The following is a 20,964-nucleotide window of genomic DNA, read 5'->3' as shown; positions in this document are numbered from 1 at the left end:
GAGGCAGCAGTAGTACTATGAAGACCATGAGACCACAAGCTACATACGTACACCTCGGTCTTACGGCGATCGCATCCCATCGTAAAGCCCATCGTTCCCCCATCATGCCAGTATCCCTGCGTCTCGTTCTCGTGATTGTACAATATTGTCACATGCCAAACGTTGCTCATCGCATCCAGTCAATATCTAGGTCGGCCGTATATTCACCTTCATCATTGATGCTGCTGAGCACACTGCTCTCGCCCGTCCATGTGGTCGGTGTGCCTTGGCGAAGGCTGACGCCCGAGAAGCTACCGGTCTTGACACTGCCGTTCACGCTACCCTCGCGCTGTCGACCAGTGTCCGGCGATTGATGCTCTTTCCACCATTTCCCGCTCTCTTTAACGACCTTCTCTTCCCATTCGGGTACAGGGCCGATGACTTCGATCTCTTTCTGACCAGTTTTCAGCACATCACGACAAGGTAGCGATAATGTCATGTTCTCGTCGTTGTCCCCTCCCGTCAAGTCCTTCAGCTTGGCTTCGCCGGCTGCGTACAGGACACGACCGATATTGCTCCAGTAGATGGTACCAGTACACATGGCGCAAGGCTCCCATGTTGATACGAGAGTACAAGTTGCCAGGAACTTTTGAGAGAAGTGCACGGAGGCTAGTCGGGCGAGCTCGGTTTCCGCGTGTTGAACATGTGTGATCGAAAAGTGTGTCAGCAGGATTGAGGTATTGTCAGGGCCCAGAAGCAGTGCTGCAAATGGCCGCTTCTCGTGCAGAGTGGTAGCAGTGGTTTGCAGAGCCAGACATTGCTTCAGGGCAGCATCAACCTGCTCTCTGGTCAGGGACGTCTGCGCTGCAGGGGGGGGGTTGATGGGGTCGGTCGGGGGCACCGCTGCGGAGGCAGAGGGTGAAGCAGCGGAATTCGTTGAAGACGTAGGGGTGAAGGGGGGATTGCTGGCTGTATTTATAGCATGGGGTGCCTGAATTCGAGCGACAGTGGCATGAACAGAGGGACTGGACGTCTGTGGAGCAGAAGGACTGGAGGAGGAAGCTGGAGGCTTTCGAGAGATAGAGCTGGGAGAGGGAACCTTGTTGACAGAGCCCGAGGTCGACCGTAAGAAGGACTGATAGCTCATCCTGGAGTTGAAGGATGGAACCAGGGAAAGGCCTTTGATATATTTCACCGTGGGCGGGGGTTGTCGATAGACGATGATGTGCAGATGGTTCAGTAAGTATGAGAAAGACAGTGGCTCTAAGCGAATGATAGAGCAAGAGACGAGCAACCAATTCAGACAAGGTCTGCGTAGAATGGGAGCTTGAAGAAGGTGATGCAAGAATGAATCTGGATGGAAGAATTGATAGAATCAATCAGATACGAAGACCTCGAAGTGTCTGCAGCAGAATTTTGTGGGGTGAAGTTCGTTAAGTGGAGCAGGAACCATCGCCTGGAGTGGCACTGATTTGGTTATGACGAGGGGGCCCACGGGTACCTGTAACCTGCTTAAGCTCGCCTATTAGCCACGATTGTCGCCCTCGGGCCCATTGTGGCTTCTGCAGGCGACGGTTCGTGCCAGTGCCAGAACGTGACCTGTGCGGAGAATATTGGTGACGGTCAATAGTGGCACCGCCCCCCGAAACCTTCCAACTTCAAAGGCTTACCGCCTTCAAGGCTGATACAGTTTTGGCGCTGTTGTTCAGAGGTACCCTAAAACGCCGCCTGCTTATCAGACACGGCGACGGCGCTTGCTATCATCGCGGTTAGATGCCTAGGTAGAAACCACAGTCAGCACCCCAGTGGGCTAAAGTGGGAATTCGGAATTGCCCACCAGATCAATATCAGGATATCTGGCTATCTCTCAGTCCATATCTGATATTGTTATGCCGCTGAATGGTCACTCGGTCATCGGCGGCCACTTCCTCTCTTCAGAAGACCATAATCTCCACCGGATTAGTGGTCCCGTATCTCTGCTTGAGTTCGGCTCTGCTCAGCAGCTCGACTAGTGGGCGAAACAGCTCGTTCATCTCAAAAATCCTTCTCTTCTTCTCATCTTTGTAAGAGCCATCCACCACAATCCGTTTGACATGTTCGAGCTTTAGAGCGCCCGCATCCACCAGGTCTCTCAGTCGCATTGGTGTACTGATTGCGATGCCAACTCGATTGTTCTTCATGTGTTCCACATTCGCCTTCAGTTTCATGTGTTTAGCGATTAGCTTAGCCACCTGACACCCTGTGCTGTTGAAGACTCTTAATTCCCTAGCCAGATCTGCCGTACGTATCCCAGATGACGTGATTATGAGTGTATGTGGTCCAGCTCCTTTCTCACAATGCGTCAATGCATCCTTGCCATTCTCCGTGGCTGCCTCAAGAAAACTGGACAGGTTTGGCGCAATATGCGCCTCGTCAAAGCCGCTAGTGTCTCTGAAAGCCTTGGTTGGTAAGTGTAGGTCTTCCCGTTCGAGAGAACTGCTGTCCGGAAACTGCTTCTGTATGGACTTTGCAAAGTGGTCTGCGAGAAGGGACGGGTTCATCAAGGCGATGGCTTCATCGTATTCCGTTCGTGCTCGCTGCGTTTGGCCGGTCTTCTTGGTTGATTCGTGCTTCGCATCGTCCTTGTCCTCAGGAGATCTGCCGGAAGGGCCTCGATTTTGAATTGCCTTCGCAAATTGGTCGGCGAAGAATGCCGGTCGCCCCACGGGGACTTCATCATCTGACTGCTCTTCTAGGAGCCGTTGCGACAGGCTAGCTTTCTTCAGCGATCGTTCGTCGAGATCCTCCTCATCTCTTCTCCGTTTCAAGCTTCCGGTCAGTTTCCGGGCATACCGCTTTGTTCGAGCCATTTTACATTGATGAGATAGGTAATTTTGAGAGGCGGAGGGTGGGTGATGGAGCAATTCAAGAGTGAGGCTACTTGGGATAGTTTGTAGAGGCGTGACCGAGAACCAAAACAAAAAATTTCTCCGCACGCTATTGAGAATGAGATGTGAGTAAGATGTGAGATGTGCGGGGTAGGCGGACCCAGCCTTGGCGGTACATCACCCTAATATAGAAACGGAGGCAGCCGGTGCCGCTTTAGTCATCCAAGAAATTAGTGGTCCGGCAGAACATCACATCTATTCCATGACTCTAATCTATCTCAATTCCAGGTTTCTACGTGAAAACATGGGCGACCTCGCATTACTGTGACAGCGGTGGCAACAAATTGCTCCAGCTTGGCTTCGAGCCTACCTTTGTACCATCAGTGCTATGAATAGCGGCTTCTCTTTACGAATACGCGATGAGGAATTCAGCCGTGATATTCCAGTATAACTCAAACATTCCACCCCAAGTTTAAAACTGATGGAACCGAAAGATTGGCCCTTCATCCGTCATACCAAATATCTTCGAAGGATGAGGCGCTTAGTAGCCATCAAACAAAGAGCATGCCCACACTCAACTCCGCAAATATCGCCATCCTTTGAGCCACCAGGAATAGACCAGTCTGGATGGGTTCTTTGACCGGGACCTTTGTCCCACGACTTATCCAGCCAAAAGGCGATTATTAGAAATATTCCCATTGCGGTATCCAATCATTGTCTAAGCCACTTGGGCGGTGATCCATCTTTAAGCGAGTGACTACTAATAACAAACCATGGAGGAGTGTGCATATCTAACCCGCCTTCGCAAGGCTTAATATTATTCTTCGACCTCATACGTGTTATTCCTCAGGGTATTCCACACACACGCCTACACTACGGATTTATACACATACATACACGCACGGAGACCCCCCCCCCCCCCCCAAAGGGCGTCCTCTTTCTAATTAGCACGACGAATAGCTATCAATCATACACGCCTGCTCAAGCAAAGCGAACGCAACCATGAAGTTCCTCCTAACGCTCGCACTGCTCATCGCCTTATTTGTCTTCAACATAGAAGCCACCGCATCAACGCATTTCACGAAGAAACTCACTCTCACTCCGCGCGGCGAGACGAGGCGATGCCCGACCAATACTGAGCTGTGTATCTTCGCGAACGGCAAGATCTGCTACGACCCCGTCGAGGGCAGCTGTTGTGAAGACGGAAGTGGTGAGTGCTACATCCACTAAAAGACGGCGAGCACATCTCTCCCATCTCATTGCCCCCAGTTCCCAACTCCAAAAAAAACGACTCTTGACTAACTGCTGATTCTCCTTCCTCCTCTCTAGGCTTCTGCTCAGGCGGCTTTGTCTGTGGCTATGGCATTGCGATCAACTATTGCTGCGAGCCGGTAAGTCCTGTCTTTTCCCCCTCTCCTTAAGCAGCCTCCATGTACCCGCCTTCCGCCATGACCAGGTTTAATAGTGATGTCTAACATTGCAACACAGGGCCGCACCATGGACGAATGCGTTCAGGCCAAATCCGTCGGGACTGCCACTGCCACCGATATCCCACCGACCCCTGTCCCTAGCCCTTGACTGTGGTCAGGACCACTTCACGTTCTGATTCCCGCAGTGGTCCAGACTGTGCTTTCGCGCTCCCGCCAATGGTCATATCTTTGTTATATCGGCTTTGTGTGTACGTGCGAAGGCGCTGCAACCGTGGACTTAGCGACGACTGACTTCTATGACCCCTCATTCTGCTGAATTGTTTGGTGAATTGGCCCTTCTTTATAGTTTTAGTGGACATTTTGAGGAAGCATTGACAAGGATGAAGTTCGGCGGAGTGATCAGTCGTAAATACTCAGTGCAAGGGACGAATGGCGTTTGTGTTCTTAAGAGAGGCTCATGAATGCGTAGCAGCCTGAAAGGCATGTAGCTAGTGTGGCATGTTACTTAATTAAACGGTGCTGCGACGTGGAATTCTATAATTATACTTGGTTGTATTTTCTCCGTAAGTACAACCTACTCCCTAATCTCTCGAAGCCAATGAGACAATGTCAAAGGGGAAATGCTTCAGCCATTACTCCTCGCTATCTACTCCAACCTGATATGTCGCTACACGCATATAAAAGGGCCGTAGTCTCTTGTTGATGGAAGCGGTCTCTGGATAGAATGAATCTAGTATTAAGAGACTTTGGAACAGACACAGAGCCACCAACGCAACCACTTTCCCATGTTCCATAATTTGCCGATTATCTAAGCCGCTCATAGTTATGCGGTTGCGTACTTCCAACCTTGCAGGTCATTCTCCAAGCTCTTGTGTAGGGTGCCTACATATTTGACCATTCCTCCAGCCCTATCATTAAACATTAGTATGCATGAAGTCTCGATGTTCGAAGCGCAATCCTTACCAGTTCAACGGTTCAACCTTTCTCCCAGGAATATTTGCCCCTTGATACCAGCTCTTGGCCATTGGGAAGAGAGTCGCATCCCATTCCTCATTCATGCGCTTGCACCAATCATCTTCGCTGTCTTGGGTGGCTTCGAGTCGCGTGATACCTCTCTCCTTGATAATCTTGAATGTCTCCTCAACCCATTCGGCTTGGAATTGAGTGCAGCTAGGTCCTGAGCTAAAAGCCGTGGGAGCTTGCGGTCCGTAGAGGAAGAACATGTTGGGAAACTTGGGCATAGCAATACCCATGGCTGTTCTTGTGCCATCTTTCCAGTGATCCGCGATTGTTCCGCCATCAGTACCTACAATGTTGAGCTGAGCAAGCGAGCCTGTCACACTGTCAAAGCCAGTTGCGAGAATTATGACGTCCACTTCGGTCAAGCCTTCCTTTGTCCTTATCCCAGTGGCAGTTACTTCTTCGATAGGAGACTCATTGACGTCAATGATCTTGACATGGGGCTGATCAACGACTTCGTAAAACCTTTGCTCCAATGATGGGCGTTTCGTTCCCCAGGGATGAGGTGGAACCTCGGGTGCTAGAAGAGTCTGCTTCTTTGGGTCCTTGAGACGCTTGAGTACCTGCTTGCGCCAAAAGTTGTATGCCTGTTCGTTGGCTTTGAGGTCGCACAGCATGTCCTTATACGTGGCAAGCCAAAATTTGAAACCGCCATCTTCGACCATCAATTGATGATAGAGCTTCTCTCGCTCCTCGGGGGTGTCGTCAAAGGTATTCCGTTGAACGAAATCATATGTGAATCCAGCAAAGGTGTGGCGTGTAGCCTCAATCTGCTTTTCATATGTGCCGTCTTTCTTCTTTCGCTCCTCCTCCTTTGGATCAAGAGGTCTCTGGTTCATTGGGAGACACATGTTTGGTGTTCGAAGAAAAATAGTTAATTCTTTTGCCTGATCACCAAGTTCTTGTATGACCTGAATACCTGATGCACCAGTTCCAACTTCTGCTATTCGCTTACCCTTCAAATTGACGCCATGTTGCGGCCAGACAGCGGTGTGATAGATATCACCTTTGAAATTTCCCAGTCCAGCAAATGGAGGAGTATATCTCTTGCTGGCAAACCCGATGCAGGGGAGGAACCACCGAGCATAATATTCCGATCCATCAGCACACTCTACAAACCATTGCTGACGCTTTTCATCGAAAGAAGCGCCGTCGACATGTTTGTTGAAAGAGGTATAACCCTTAATGTTCCACTTCTTCTCGACGTATTCGAAGTATCGGCGTAGCTCTTGCCATCCAGGATAGCGCTCTTTGAATGTAAAATCTTCCCAGAGCTCTTTGTCAAAGAGTTGATAGATGGGGGAATCGGTATCAACTCGAGCACCGGGATAGCAGTTCCAGTACCAAATTCCTCCCGAGGCTCCTCCCTTTTCTAGAATACGAACGTTATAACCTAGTTTCCGCAGTCTAAAAACGCTGATTAGTGCCGACCTCATGACATTAAGCTCTCGAGAATCCTCACCTATTCAACAGGGTAAAAGAAGCAAACCCAGCTCCCACGAGAAGCACATCAACCTCTTCCGGTCGAGTGGAATCCATCTTGATCTGTTTCTAATTCAAAAAAGGACAGCAGTCTTCTACTAGAAGTGGTAAGTGACGGGTTGTCTTCGCAAGTAGGGAGGAATTCTACGAATTTGTAGAATTTTGGACCGCTCAACAGCCCCACTATGATCACGACGCAAGCCCGGGCTCCCAGACCGTGGCGTACCTAGCGTTATGACGGAACGGGTCCATAAAGAGGGGTGGTGAACGAGCAAAAGGAGTCAAAGATCGATGGAGATATCGTTCGAGCTAACAGGAACTCGTTTTGATATGATGGCCTATGTGGATGAAGGCATTGGAGTTTCTGATTCGTAATGAGGCTCCCTATCAATTAGGTGAGGGGTTGAATAGCGGCGAGAGCTCGGAGTTGGCGCATCTGCAAACGCCAAATTTAAGTCAATGACACCCATAGGCCAAACCAGAAGCAGATGGGACCAAAGTTGCGAGGGCGCAAGCGTGTGGAGAAAAGAGATCAATCGTCACATCTTGATCTAAGAAGGGGAGTATGGCCATCCAAGGAGGGTATCTCATATGTCGATCGGCATTGTTTCAACCGAGGAAGTGGATATCCCTTCACGTATTACCGGAAGTGGCAATCCGAGGCGCTCGAGCATAGTTATACTTGGGCGTGTCTGCTGTTGCAGTGTCAATCAGGAGAACCAGGAATTCCCGAACTGGGTAATTCACAGCGCTTTGGACGACCAGACTGGCATCCTCAGGGCGGAAAGATATTTTCAATGGCGATTAATTTTGAATGGGATAGACGTTGCATCAACACTAGAGTTTCGAGAAGGTGAGCTGTTTGGGTCGAGTTCGAGACCCCGCTTGCAGCTCATTTCCTTTCATAATTTGTGGGACAGTTTTCGGCTTCTGCTTTTGATCGGCTTTGTCTCCTTTGTTCAGTTTTTACCTGTCAAATTTACTCGTATTTCGGAGGAAGTTCCTCCGACATCCTGGCGGTTTCAGTCGCGGTTCCGAGACTTGGGGTGTCCACCTCCTTGTGGGCTCGCCAGAGCTTTGATAAGTGAGGGATTCATAAAAGAAGGGGTCCTCCAACCCTGACTGAGGCATAATACTATTGCAAAGGCGTCCTAGCCGTGGGTATAGCTGGAGAAGATGAATTCGGATGCGGGGAAGTGGCGTGCTGGGAGGTGGATATATCAAGAGTATTAAATATTTAATGCCGGAAGTGGACTTCGCTCCTTCCGCCGCCAAACTGCAGTGCACGTTAACGCGTGCTTGCCATTTGCCCGAACACTACTATACTGCTGCCGAGCCCCTCTACGGTATCTCTACCTGTGGCGTCGTCTCTGTCTCGTGTCGGCGAAATATTCTGCAAAAGTATTTTCACTTCCGCACCACAACCACGGATCGATGGAGATGGATGCTCTGCCGCATTCGGTCGCTCGAGTAAGATAAACCCTGAGCACGCTTTCCCAGGGTTGCATCAAATCGCTCGCATTGCCAGTGAAGAGCTTTCTTGGGTGCTCGTCAGCTAGCCCAAAGACCCATATTCGCCATGGAGAAGACTTCCTCTTCCTCGTTCAGTGTAGGGATTTGCCCAGGATTGATATATCCCAAGTAACTTGAAGGCGTCCTGCTTGCGACCGTCGCCTAAACACAGGAGGCATCCAATGGTGGTTAAATGTTCCAACTTCATGCTTGTTTCTGGTGAGCCAGACTTTTGGCCCGCACATTGGAAAGGATTCTGCCTAAATCGACTGCAGGTTCTGAGGCTGGGTTGAAAACAGTACTGTGCTTGTCCAGCCTCGTCAAGGTTCGATGAACTCGACAAACCTAAGCGAACAACGCAGGAGTATCTACCCATTACTGTCAGCCGTACCCATTGACTGGTTTCCGTTCGGCCTGAATCTTGTTCGACTCAAGCTATTACTATTGCGCTGTCCAGCCGTTGATGGGCTGTCATAGTGAACTTCTGGCATCTCTCGTTGCACGTCGTCTTCTTTCGCCTTTTTCAGATCGTGTAAACTTTCTTCAAGTCGCTGGAGGAGCTTCTCCAGCAGCCACTCGGCTTCAATCTTGTCCCCCATCAATGGACTTCTGCTCCCGATCCAACTCCAGCGCGATATTTCTTCATCGTCGATCTTACTGCTAGACTGTGAGTGTGCGATTTCCTGGCCACCTGTCTCAAAGTCCTTTTGCCTTGGTGAGCGATGGTCTTGGCCACCATCTTGTTCGTCACTTGGAGTATCTACCACCGTAGCCCTTGATGACGAGCGAGGCTTTCGATGGAGAGAACTATCGCTTTCATCCTCGCCCAGCAATTTCAAGAAATACGCCCATTCGGCGTAGCTATATTTCTTCGCGGTGGCTGATGCGCTGTCGGTGTACACCCTGCGTATCTGAGAGATCAGACTGTGCCGATAATGGTGCGCCTCTGAGCCAAGTCAGCTCTCTTCTGTTTTCCGAGGGGGGGGGGCGGCAACTGGCAATATTACCTTCCTCTGATCGATTACCACGACCTCGAGCAATGGACTCATCTACTTTTTCCGATTCTTCGAATTCCGCTGCCAATCGGTCCTCCGTCGCCATGTGCTCATGGTTTGAGCTATTCTTCTGGCGAACTCGAAACGCGCGGGCCAAGCCCGGATGAAGCTCCTGGAAACTAGAGCGACCGTTCGACGTGTCTTTTCCAGCTCCAACATCATTGGTCTTGGTCGACCAGCCATCGATTTTCGCGAGTGTCATTTTATACATGCCGTATCTCAATCTGTCTTTCATGCCTTCTTGCTGGTTGGGAAGCACAGTGATCTCGCCAAGCCAGATGGTGGCCTCCTTGATGGCCTTGACAACAGTTTCACCCATGTCTGAGATGAGGATGGTTAGGGTTGGCACCGCCAGTAATGACCAGAAAACAAAGAATGGTTTGCCACTGTTGCTGATCGGCTGGAGGTCGCCGTAGCCGATGGTCAGCAGGCTGGTGTAGGCGAAGTATAGGGATTGGAAGTAAGTCCATTGCTGGTTCTTTTCTGCTTTGTAGAATACCAAAGCACCAATCGTCCACTGTGGCATGTTAATCCAGAGAACCATGGCAGGGAGAAAGTTGGCATAGCAAGACCACCTACCAGAAATGCAAAAGCGAACGTGGAGACCAGAAGACTGTAGTACTTCCTTGTCGTATCGGCCCTAGCTTGGACCCTTCTCATGGCCAGAAATTCGGCCTCTCGCCTGTCAATCTCGGACATCTCACCTTCTCCAGGTTTAAGTGCCAGTGCATTTACGTGGTCCTTCTCCAATCCCATCACTCCACGAGGCTGCAAATGGCCCTTTTTGGATATTGCAGACTGAACATCTCGCACCAGTTTGGCGCGAGTCTTCTCGGTCAGTCTAGCAGCCATTTTCTTCTTACCGCGGTCAAGCACCAGCGAGCGTATGGACCCTACCACCAAACCCAGAATGGTGATTCCTCCGATGGCGAATGGAAAGAGCAGTCCTCGTCCTAAGTGAGTTGTGGGAACATAATCGCCGCCGATGCCTATAGTGAGAGAAGTGAAATCGGCCCAGTAGACAGCATCGAGGAATTTCCAACCCTCGATGTGGGAGAAGACCAATGCTCCGAGGAGTTGGTAAACAAGGAACGCAATGGTTTGAAGCATCAGCGTCCTTTGAGCCATCGTAAGCTTGAATTCTTTTCTGTAGTGGCCCCTGTACGCGCCGTAGACGGTGACGCACATTAAATAGGAGATGATCTGGTATAGTCCAGCGGCGAAGATGGCATAGTAGTAGGCCTGGGTCAGGGCTTGATCCCTGACTCCTGGGGCGTGGAAGTCGTGGGCCGCAACGGCGATGAGGGCAATGAGCAGGACCGACGCAATCCAGAAACCAATGATTGTGGTGGGTTGTGCAACTTGAAAGGAAACGCGGCCGGCCATGTTCAGGAGGAGTGAAAGGTTAGCGGTCAGGGCACAGACGAGCGAGATGGCATTCACGGCGATCAGCCTGCACATTATCATCAGATGTGCTGGAGCATAGGTGGTAGGCCAGGGAAACTAATCGCACCATCGAGGATCTTTGATGTCAATACCATGTTCCTCGGTTCCCCCGGGAGGGATATCAACCCTCCAGTTCTCAACTAAGGCACAGATGGAGAAGGCATTGGCCATGGGACCAAATGTGCCGGCGACGAGAGGGAAGCCGGTGGAAGCGTACCACCATCTTGCTGGCAGCACAAAGCTTCTCTCTTCTTCTTCTTCCTCCTCCTCGCCTATGTCATCGCTGGGATCTTCAGCGCGCTGCTCATCGACATTCTCCTTGACTTGATCGGATGCATCTGTGATAGGCCCATCGAGGCCAGGGTCGTTCATTTTGAGCTAACTTGCTGCGGATAATTTAGAGCGCCATCATCGAGGTTTCTCTTGAGAACAATGAAGCCTTGATTATTGAGGTTGTTCTTGTTTGCTATATCGAGGTCCAGATATGTTGATAACTTGATACTGTACCCCATAGAGATCTTAGATGGCAAAAAGGTGGGCAATGACGTCGGTCAGCAAGCCACCAAGCCCACAAGCCCAAATACTGGGATCAGCAGCTCCATTTCCAAGGCCAAGAAAAGCTTGAGCAACTTCGGTCCATGTGGCTGGAATGTGCGAAATGGACACTCGGTGTTGCTACTACTGACTGAATGGGATTTTGATTTCCGGTCCCCTGCTGGGGAGGAGTGCTCACTGCCGCTCTATACGAGGTAAGATAGGCCATAGTTGAGCTCGAAGAGTGCGGAGCACCCGAGGACAGTAGTGAAACTGCTATCGATTAACTATGGGACTACGAGTACAATATTAGCCCAGCTAGATTACGGAGTACGGAGTACTTTGCATGGAAAACAAGATTGTACAATTAAATGGTTAAATGGTACTACTCGGAGGCTAGTGGATGATCCATAAGCGAGTATACATACATGTTTGGCATGACTGGGACTTTATGTGTACAGGCTATCCGTACTCTGTCTGGACAATAGGCGATGGGCCTGAGAAATCTCCAGAGAGGAATGCTGATAGAATCGACAGGATATGTGAGATGGGCAATCTCGAAACCGGCGAAATTGGTCAAGAAGCAACCTGGAAATGGATGTGGCTGGACGGGTGGGGAGATTGCAGCGAGAACTTTGCGGTGGCGTCGAGATGAAGAGGGACTTCTGGGAAGATGAAAAGACAAGCAGTATTGTTTACTCGTATCTCCGGTGCGAGGAATTTCTGCCCTTCTTTGTACGGAGCAGTTGCTAGCAGTTCGACGACAGAAGTCACTCGTACACATAGCGTGAAGCAAAGAGTCACGTATATAGGTGAAGAGGTCTTTATGAAGCATCTCTGAAACACGAACATGAACACAAGCACAGGAGCCTATGGAGAGCCCAGAGCTGACCTTCCAGGCACCCTGCACGTGATATGCGCTAGCAGAATAGGCGCTTCGGGGATGCCTGTCATAGAGACGGGGTGCCTGGACTGTGCCCCTTTTAGCATCTGCGGGTGCCCCTGGGTGCGCCTTCGACCCTTAAGGGCCAAGTTCCGGGTATGCCTATCACTGTGACAAGTGCCCCTGTGCCACACCAAGAGTTTGACCCACGGGAATCCATCGTTCCCGGTATCATCACATGTTTGTGTCTATACATATACTGCAGAGTCAAGCACGACAACTGTCACTTTGTCACTCTATCTTTAGCTGCTACACAACCTCGTCATTCGTACGGACGTATTTGGGTCCGTGCTTCCAGACCATTTGGCCTCTATTGCAATAGCAAGTCCGTCGTCACCAAGTCCTCCGTAGTGATGGGGTTCAGCGTAGGGTCTCTCCCCGGTAACTCAACCTTATTGTGTTTTGAGTCTTCGGAGAAGGCCTTCAGACCCCCCAAAGCGCCACGACGCGACGGACTTGACTTCCAGAACATCTCCATCACTTCCACTAACCGAGATTCTGCCAGTCGCTGACTCGCTAGGAAGCCTGAGCCTGAGCCTGAGCCTCAGCCTGGGAGTTTCCAAGCCCGCTTTTTCATGCATCTGTATCCGCACTCCGTACTCCGTAGATCCACCATCCACCCCCCACCTGCCTTGTTCCCTGCCGCCTTGCGTCTGCCAGGTTTCGTGCTTGGTTCTTGCACCCAGTCGCTCCTGCCCGTTGTGTCTTGCGCTCCTGCTCTTGCTCCTGCTCCCTCCTGCACCTGCCGATGCCCGCCCGGCTAACCATGCAAGGTTTAGCGTCCAGCTGCACCCTCCCATCGTCAGGTTCAACTTCCAAGTCTAAGTCGACTGCGCCTCAAACCACGACTCTTCCCATTCCTATGATCCCATCTTAACCTATCATCCATCTCCTCTCCGCCTCCCACAACCCTACGAGCATCCCCAATACTTACCACTGGTGTACGGACTACGAGTTGCAACCTCGTCGTCGCCCCTCTCCTCTCCGTTTGCATCCGGACATCCAACACGGTCGCTCACATCTCCCTCGGTCGCTACCCTTTTCATCCATATGCGAGTCCTCCGCCCAGCAATCTCCAGCGCATATGCGCCCTCGACTTAATTCATCTCGAAACCCTCCAAGAGTCCTCCATCTATCATGCTTCGACCTGCCACACCTCTGACGATTTTGTTGTTGATATCTTTCGTGTTCCTCCTCCTATCTTGCCTGTCCACCCCCGTCATAAAATCTATACCTATCGCGTCATACAAGGGCGTTAATTTTGGTGTTCTGGGATACTGTACCCCTACCGAATGTAGTGGCATCAGAGTCGGCTATACTACCAGTAAATGACAAATTCCCTACCCGTTCACACCTCCCGTTGCCGTTTATTGACACTTGACAGATGGCCTGTTTGGCTCGTCTGGAGATGGAGACTTCAACCTACCCTCGAGTGCGAGACAGTCTCTGTCTTCCTTGCTCATTGTTCATCCAGTTGCCGCTTTCTGCAACCTCGTTGTCCTCGCCTTAGCTGCGGCCGCTCACTTGCATTCACCATCTCATTCCGCCCGTTACCTTCTGGGCCTTTTAATACTTCTTCTGCCAACACTGCTGGTCACCCTGTTGGCTTTCTTAGTGGACATATTGTTGTTTGTGCCGCATTTACAATGGGGGGGCTGGATCGTCCTCGTCTCCACCATTTTAATCACCGCTTCCGGTGTTGTAACATGTGCCATGAGAAGAACTTTGGTCTCTCGCAAGGCTCGCAAAAAGAGGATCGCCGAAAACGCCGAGATGAGTGGTGAGAATTTCTATAACCGTCAAGCCCAAGAAACCAAGAACCCCGGCCAGGCTTTCGCCATGGAACCTACCATTCCCATGATCAATGGCGCTCCTGGAGCTGACAGATTGCCCGCCTTTGCCACCTTCGACTCGTCCAAAAAGCTCGACGACGATCGTCAGCCACTGCGCTCGCAAGCTCTGTCGAATGACCCTACTCTTGTTCCTTCCCGAGATGGTGCCTCGGATCGTTTTTACGGGCCCCCTTCATCCAGGTCCGGGAGTAGGCATGGTGCAAGGGATCAGTTTGGTAATCCCACCCCTCCTCCGCTGCCCGTCGGCACTGGTCCCCCAATCCAAGGGCGAAGATCTGGTGATGAGCGAACGCCCCCGAGTCCTTATCACGAGAATGGTCTTCCGCCACCTGGTGGTCGTGGCTATGGTCCGCGAGGGAGGGGTACTTACCCACCTCGTGGTGGTTACCCTCCCAGAGGTGGTTACGGCTCTCGAGGCCCGCCTCCTCCACAAGCTTATCCCGGCCGAGGTAGATTTTCCCCAGATCCCAGAGGAGGCTATGGTGGCCGTGGCCGTGGTGGGTATCCTGCAGGCGCTGCAATGGGCTCTGTTGCTGGTGGGATGGCGGCTGGGGCCATGATGGCGAACGGACAACGACACCCACCACCGGGATATCCGCCTGGAGACATGCCTCCTGACGGATATCCAGACAGGATGGGTGGTCCCGAAATTGCCCAATCGCAACCTTTCATTGAAGGCGAGAACAGAGAATTTACTCCCATGAGTCCGTCGGTATACACCACTGGCCCGGAAGAGCCACACGGCGTTTATGGGGCTCGAGCTCAGTCCCCCGGTCGGGAACGGATGTCGCCCTATGGTAGCCGAGTCGAATCTCCTGCTGGAACTGCTCGCCGAATGTCCCCACCACCGGCCATGCCTGCTATGCCTCCCCAACATCCTGCAGAGCTGAGCGGAGCTGTTGCGCAGGATTTTGCACCACGCAGATCGCAGAGTCAAGACCCGTAAGTTCAACATCCATCATCCCTGCATCGCCATCGTTAACTGTTTAGATACGTCCCCGTCCGATCAAATTGGAACAACATGTCCAATGATAACTTCAACGGACAGCAATTGCCCGGCAGGTATGCGGGCCCACCAGCGGAACTTCCGTCAGGCGACAGAAATTATGGTGGGGGATCGGCTCGACGGCCACGGGTCAACTCTAGTGGAAGTGACCTCTACTATGAAGATGTAGATCCTAAGTTTGCCACGGACGAAGTCCCACCGTTGCCCCAGAACTTTCACGATCAACAGCAGCGCATCCCCTCTCTCCTGATGCCGGGTCCGCCAGGGCAAGGGGACCAATACCGACCCGACTCACTCCAGCTGCCTCCATCAAATTCCTACGAAGACCTCCCAGGAGCGCGATCACCGGCGGAGAGCGAGACAAGTAACTTTACCTCTGTCAGTCAACGAGGTGTCAACCCAAACTGGCGGCCGGGATACGGCGGGGAGTTCAATTCATTCGGCCCACGACGACCTCCGGGATCCCGAGAACACCAGATGCGCAGGGACGTTCTCCTCGTAAATAACCCAGATTTTGAGATCCCAGGCATGGGACCCACGGGGAGAATGGGACCTCGAGCAGGCGGCGGCGGCCCTGGTGGTGGAAGAGGTATGATGATGCGAGGTGGAATGAACGGCGCCCCTGGCCCAATGGGCCGAATGCTTCCCCCACCAAGCGCCTTTGATGGCTCAGGTGATGGAAGATATCCGGCCCCTGTTCCCCCGCCTGGCGGTCCGCCTCCTATGAATATGTCGACTGGCGGTGTCCGGGACATATGAGTGACTCTTATCTTCAATTGAGTCGAAGTGGGAGGTCTATGACTTGAATTTCGATGGTGTCGCAAGACTCCAGTGATTGGACTGGGTTCCCGTTGAGGTAGAGGTAGAGGAAGAGGCAGGCTCCTACCTAAAAGCAACAAACAGCCAGCTTTACATAATGAATTGAAACGATCTGTTATGATATTGGTTTTCCGTCTAGGGTTGCCGGTATGCTTCTGCTTCGTCGGTACCCACATTGCAGGATCTAACATGCCTAAGTCATAGGTAATACTTTGGCAGGGCCTTCATCTTTACGAGCAGACGCAATAGTGACACGGAATCTCGCCCTAAAAGCCATCTAGTCGGTGTATTCATAGTGTATTGGATACGTGATAGGACGACGATATGCAGAAGACCGCTCGTATGGAGGTCGGAATCTTCAATTTCCGACATCTTACTCCTGTAGGCACTGAATTTCGATGAGTATAATGAGTATTAAACTACTGAGTTATACGCGTTCGGCTGAAGCTTCTTCATCTATCCCTCTTTTTACCACGCACTCCTAAGTACGGCGTAGTAGTTATCCATCATTGTAGTACGGCGGATCTCAAAAGCATTGGCAGCAACATATTCAGCCTCGGTGCTGAACGACGGCTGTTTCGTGATACACACCCTTCTCTGGCAAACCAATTTTTCAGGCTCTGCTCCAAGCACGCCTGAAACCAACATACCAACCCACTAATGGTAAACCGCTCGGCTACATCTTCTTGGACTCAAGATTGCCAAAGCGACAAGGCTTAAATATAGCAAAGTGCTGGCGAACATGGTGGAGCTCTTGGCCCCCGACCTCCTCCTCGTCTCTTGACGGCCCTCCAATCGACCTCGCGATGTCCCACTCTGGATGACGGTCATTTCCGCTTCCCCGGACTCATTGCGTCGAGATTGAAGATTCTCGGCCTTACCATAAATCGATAGGGCAATCTCGACCCTATAATCTTTTCTTTTCACGGGCGGCAAGCGTAGTTGCCAGTAACCCTTTCGATCCTGGCATCATAGTTCCGTAAGCCCGCTTCCACACGTTTCACCCTTCTATGACGGGAAAGGCATTGAATTCGCTTTTTGAGATTTACTTCTAAGCTTCACGGGACCCTGGACGTCCTTTCCTCCCTTCTCCGGAAGTCGTCTGTGCTTGCAGCAACGCCTCTGTGGATAGGTTATTGTCAGAATTAGAAATGCTGGCGGTATCCGGCTATCCTTTGCCTGGGTTTGTTGATTGCCGTCGGAAGCTCTTGTGTGCCCTGTTCTATACAAGAAGCTATCCAAGATAGCAGACCGAGACAGAGTAGGAACCCAGTGTTCTATATGTCCATGGACTCTAAGTGCATGTCCACGCGTTTGTCGCTACAACAATCCCTGTGATTATGTTGAAACCACCGAGGAGCATTGTCAATAAATTAACTAGGTCTTTCTTACACCGTAACTTAATGGTCCTTTCTCGATTTGATGTAAATTGGAGAATAATCGCGTCATTGATATTTGATATTTGATATTTGACTATATTTTAGAGTGGGAATCTCACAATGCTAGGTTAGATGTTGAGCGTCTAAAGATGTTTTCTTAGGGACCTTTAGCCTTTTCCGCGGAATGATAAATTATAGGCGATTCTGTCATTGACATGAACTTAGAGCACGTCTTACGTACGATGGGCGATGGGCGTGGGGACTTCCATAACTTTGCTGGCTAGAGCTGTAGAAAAGAATAAGTTGTGCGGTGGTAAACACAATGTGGAAACGCGCCAAGCCTGGAAACTACTCCGACAGCTGTTGGGCCTTGGCGCCAAGGCTGTATGTAGGTCAGATAGACGAGCCCTGCCACCCCCCTCTCACTTAGCCAACATAACATATACAACTCCACTCAGCCTTATACCAATCTCTCATTGCACAATCTCTCTATTCCTTTCGTACGGGGTTGACACCGCGCAGGAGATAACCCATCTACCTCTAGCTTGAAGGTTAAGTCTTAGTATGTGGGGTAAACAGCGGGGCACTGTGCCAGCGTTGAGGGACAAGTGTCGGGTCGGATCAGTCCCACTTTACTTTCAGATCGTAATATCCTTAGATGGGATCATATTGGATGATTTTACTGACCCTTCTATTGGTACTAAACTTGACGGGGTTGTAATACTCCGTATAGGCTTAGTACTAAGTCATTCATTATATAATATATTCATGAGCTATTGATAAGCGTGAGTGGGGAATAATTTGGACATGATCCGGATCATTTCCTGCGAATGATCTTAAGACCTGCCAACGCTGAGGACAAGAAGCGGGAACTGGGGTAAGCCGTGGGGTAAAGTTGCCGCCTCCGGCTTTTCACGTATACAGTACTGAGTAGATGGGGTCAGCGGAGAAGGGTTTTGGCGATGAATTGTGGAAAGATACGCCAAAAGCCAGTAAATCTTTACCTCTTTGAGTTGTCTAGTGTTCCTCTTGCTGGAAGTTGTAGCTAGGCAGACTGGTTATAGCATGATAACTCAATTAGCTTTATTCCCTGGCAGGCCTACTGCTTGTTGGGGTCAAAGAGAGGGTGCCTCGTCTCGGTGGATAAATCACTCAGATGACAAGCCTACTCTGTGAAATGGATACTAGTGACTTGAGAAGGAGCGCTGGACCTACGGTCAGTCCCTGTAGGCTGTAGCCCCACAAACTCACGGTAGCTCTTCAAAAAGTAGAATATATATTATTATTCCCTGTGGCTTTCCGAAGCACAGGTACTGTAAACAGACGAGTTCGGCGGAATTATCATGGCACCGTTCAAGAGCTTCAAGGGTCTATGGCTCGGTCTCTCACTAGTTTCGAGCATGTTCTCTCTACCTAGGAGCATAGCTCAACCGACTGGTACACCAGCTAAACGGCCCAATTTCGTCTTTATCATTACGGATGATCAAGATCTTCACCTCAATTCGATCGACTATATGCCAAAGCTAAATCAATATATCGGAGCCGAGGGGACTTTCTTCAAAAAGCATTTCTGCACAATTGCTATCTGCTGCCCATCACGTGTTAGCCTGCTCACTGGGAGAATGGCTCATAACACCAACGTTACTGACGTCAATCCACCCTATGGTAGGTCGTATCTAATCATGTTTAGATCTAGATTAACATTCCGCAGGCGGGTACTCTAAATTCATCTCTCAAGATCTAAACGACAAGTATCTCCCCGTATGGCTACAGGAGGGGGGTTATAATACATTCTATACTGGAAAGCTCTTTAACGGCCACAATATCACCAACTACAACAGTCCATATCCTGGTGGTTGGACCGGACATGATTGTAAGTGATGCTAGGCTTATGCGTAACGCTTGATTAATTAATATCAGTCTTGCTTGAGCCTGGCACCTACCGCTACTGGAATGCTACATTGGGACACGATGAGGATCCCCCTATGTCCTATCCTGGAGAATACAACACAGACCTCGTCACAGAGAGGGCTTTGACGCTTTTGGACCGGGCTAGCCAAGACGACAGACCGTTCTTCTTGGGGATCGCTCCTATCGCGCCTCACTTTGCCCTTTCTAACGGAACACTCGACCCGCCTGAACCTGCCTCGAGGCATTCTCATTTGTTCCCCGATGCTCAGGTTCCCCGCACCAATAATTTCAATCCCTCGGAGGTAGGTGTGCAGTGACAGTAAGGTTGTTGATACTGACCGGTCGCAGAAAAGTGGGGTTAGCTGGGTATCAACATTACCACAGCAGAATGGCTCACAGGTCCAATACAACGACGAATTTTATCGGCTGCGACTTCAAGCTCTGCAGGCTGTGGACGAAATGATCGAGAGTGTGGTGAACAAGTTGGATTCATACGGCATCTTGGACAACACGTATATCATCTACACATCAGACAACGGTTTTCATATCGGACAACATCGACTGCCACCTGGGAAGACATGTGCTTTCGAAGAGGACATCAACGTCCCTTTCTATATCAGAGGTCCAGGCATCGCTAAAGGCGAAGTCACCGATAGTGTCACATCACATACTGACATTGCTCCAACTTTATTCCAATTGGCCGGAATCAGGCTGCGGGACGAATTCGATGGGAGTCCGATGCCCATTCAAATCTCGGAAGCCGAGACGCAGCCACACGCTAGCGAACACGTTGCTGTAGAGTATTGGGGACTGGGAGTCGGCGAGGGTAAATATGCTGCTGCTGCTGTCAATGGACGTAAGATAGTCCGGACTCGTCCCGGTTGAAGCTGATCGATGCTAATTCTCTCCAGTCGCCCAGCCAAATAACACGTACAAAGCAATCCGAGTTATTGGCACCGATTATAACATCTTCTACTCTGTATGGTGTACCAATGAACACGAACTTTACAATATGACGGTAAGCTAGGCAAGCCAAGTGGACGATATCTCATATGCTGATGATTTGGAGGTTGATCCCGGACAAATGGTGAATCTTGCAACGGACGCTTCCAATTCGGCCGGCATGATCATTGGTCGTGAAGTTGAAGACGTACAAGAGCGTCTCGACGCTCTCCTTTTTGTCCTCAAGACTTGTAAGGCAGACCAGTGCCGCTTCCCATGGGAACAGCTTCATCCGAGCTGGCATGGATCCAGTCGCATGACGTTGCGCAATGCACTCGATCCACAGTACGACGAATTCTATAGTGCACTTCCTAAGGTCGAGTTCACTGAATGTATGATGGGGCAGATCCTAGAGGCAGAGGGCCCGCAATGGGTCGGAGAAATGGGTCACTACTGGCCAGCCTGGACATAGCCTGGATAGATGAGCCTGACAGTCGCGGTGAAGTCTGGCCATATCACACAGTAAAACACCAGATGGCTTAGGTAGACCTCTCTGTCCATCTTCTGCAGCCTGATCTCTAAAGACAGGCGTGTTTCTCCTGTCTGTGGTCCATGCGCTACTTCTTTTGGAAGTGGCCTTGTATAATTGTTTCAGGAAACAATCGAGCAAGGCCACAGCCTAAGCTCTATTGCCAACTGCACCAAACTGATAGCAAGCATTAGTTACAAGTATCTAGTAGATAAATCTCGTCAGGAATAGATTAACCGGGAAGGGTCACAGCTTAA

General features: G+C 50.6%; 7 protein-coding genes across 7 annotated transcripts; 3 read left to right on the top strand and 4 right to left on the bottom strand.

Annotated features, from left to right (window-relative positions):
* Window positions 1-166: 166 nt before the first annotated feature.
* Window positions 167-1,126, bottom strand: A1O9_06601 (uncharacterized protein; the record flags this gene model as incomplete). Its single annotated transcript, XM_013405811.1, has 1 exon — window positions 167-1,126. The coding sequence occupies one exon, from the start codon at window positions 1,124-1,126 to the stop codon at window positions 167-169; it is 960 nt and encodes a 319-aa protein (XP_013261265.1).
* Window positions 1,127-1,913: 787 nt separating this feature from the next.
* On the bottom strand, window positions 1,914-2,828 carry A1O9_06600 (uncharacterized protein; the record flags this gene model as incomplete). The annotated part of the gene is made up of 1 exon (XM_013405810.1): window positions 1,914-2,828. One exon carries the CDS (start codon window positions 2,826-2,828, stop codon window positions 1,914-1,916), a length of 915 nt encoding a protein of 304 aa, XP_013261264.1.
* Window positions 2,829-3,848: 1,020 nt separating this feature from the next.
* A1O9_06599 (uncharacterized protein) lies at window positions 3,849-4,424 on the top strand (the record flags this gene model as incomplete). Its single annotated transcript, XM_013405809.1, has 3 exons — window positions 3,849-4,056; window positions 4,176-4,237; window positions 4,335-4,424. The coding sequence occupies 3 exons, from the start codon at window positions 3,849-3,851 to the stop codon at window positions 4,422-4,424; spliced, it is 360 nt and encodes a 119-aa protein (XP_013261263.1).
* Window positions 4,425-5,235: 811 nt separating this feature from the next.
* On the bottom strand, window positions 5,236-6,835 carry A1O9_06598 (uncharacterized protein; the record flags this gene model as incomplete). The annotated part of the gene is made up of 2 exons (XM_013405808.1): window positions 5,236-6,703; window positions 6,759-6,835. 2 exons carry the CDS (start codon window positions 6,833-6,835, stop codon window positions 5,236-5,238), a joined length of 1,545 nt encoding a protein of 514 aa, XP_013261262.1.
* Window positions 6,836-8,658: 1,823 nt separating this feature from the next.
* A1O9_06597 (uncharacterized protein) lies at window positions 8,659-11,163 on the bottom strand (the record flags this gene model as incomplete). The annotated part of the gene is made up of 4 exons (XM_013405807.1): window positions 8,659-9,236; window positions 9,298-9,862; window positions 9,925-10,798; window positions 10,859-11,163. 4 exons carry the CDS (start codon window positions 11,161-11,163, stop codon window positions 8,659-8,661), a joined length of 2,322 nt encoding a protein of 773 aa, XP_013261261.1.
* A 2,818-nt stretch (window positions 11,164-13,981) lies between these two features.
* A1O9_06596 (uncharacterized protein) lies at window positions 13,982-15,886 on the top strand (the record flags this gene model as incomplete). Its single annotated transcript, XM_013405806.1, has 2 exons — window positions 13,982-15,063; window positions 15,112-15,886. 2 exons carry the CDS (start codon window positions 13,982-13,984, stop codon window positions 15,884-15,886), a joined length of 1,857 nt encoding a protein of 618 aa, XP_013261260.1.
* Window positions 15,887-18,725: 2,839 nt separating this feature from the next.
* On the top strand, window positions 18,726-20,650 carry A1O9_06595 (arylsulfatase; the record flags this gene model as incomplete). Its single annotated transcript, XM_013405805.1, has 6 exons — window positions 18,726-18,990; window positions 19,037-19,198; window positions 19,246-19,538; window positions 19,585-20,092; window positions 20,148-20,254; window positions 20,306-20,650. The coding sequence occupies 6 exons, from the start codon at window positions 18,726-18,728 to the stop codon at window positions 20,648-20,650; spliced, it is 1,680 nt and encodes a 559-aa protein (XP_013261259.1).
* Between the last annotated feature and the right edge of the window lie 314 nt (window positions 20,651-20,964).

Source organism: Exophiala aquamarina (genome assembly GCF_000709125.1).
Source record: "Exophiala aquamarina CBS 119918 chromosome Unknown aczIA-supercont1.4, whole genome shotgun sequence".
NCBI classification, from domain to species: domain Eukaryota; kingdom Fungi; phylum Ascomycota; class Eurotiomycetes; order Chaetothyriales; family Herpotrichiellaceae; genus Exophiala; species Exophiala aquamarina.
Note: the sequence above shows the minus strand (reverse complement) of the source record. Positions and strands in the feature narration are given on the sequence as shown.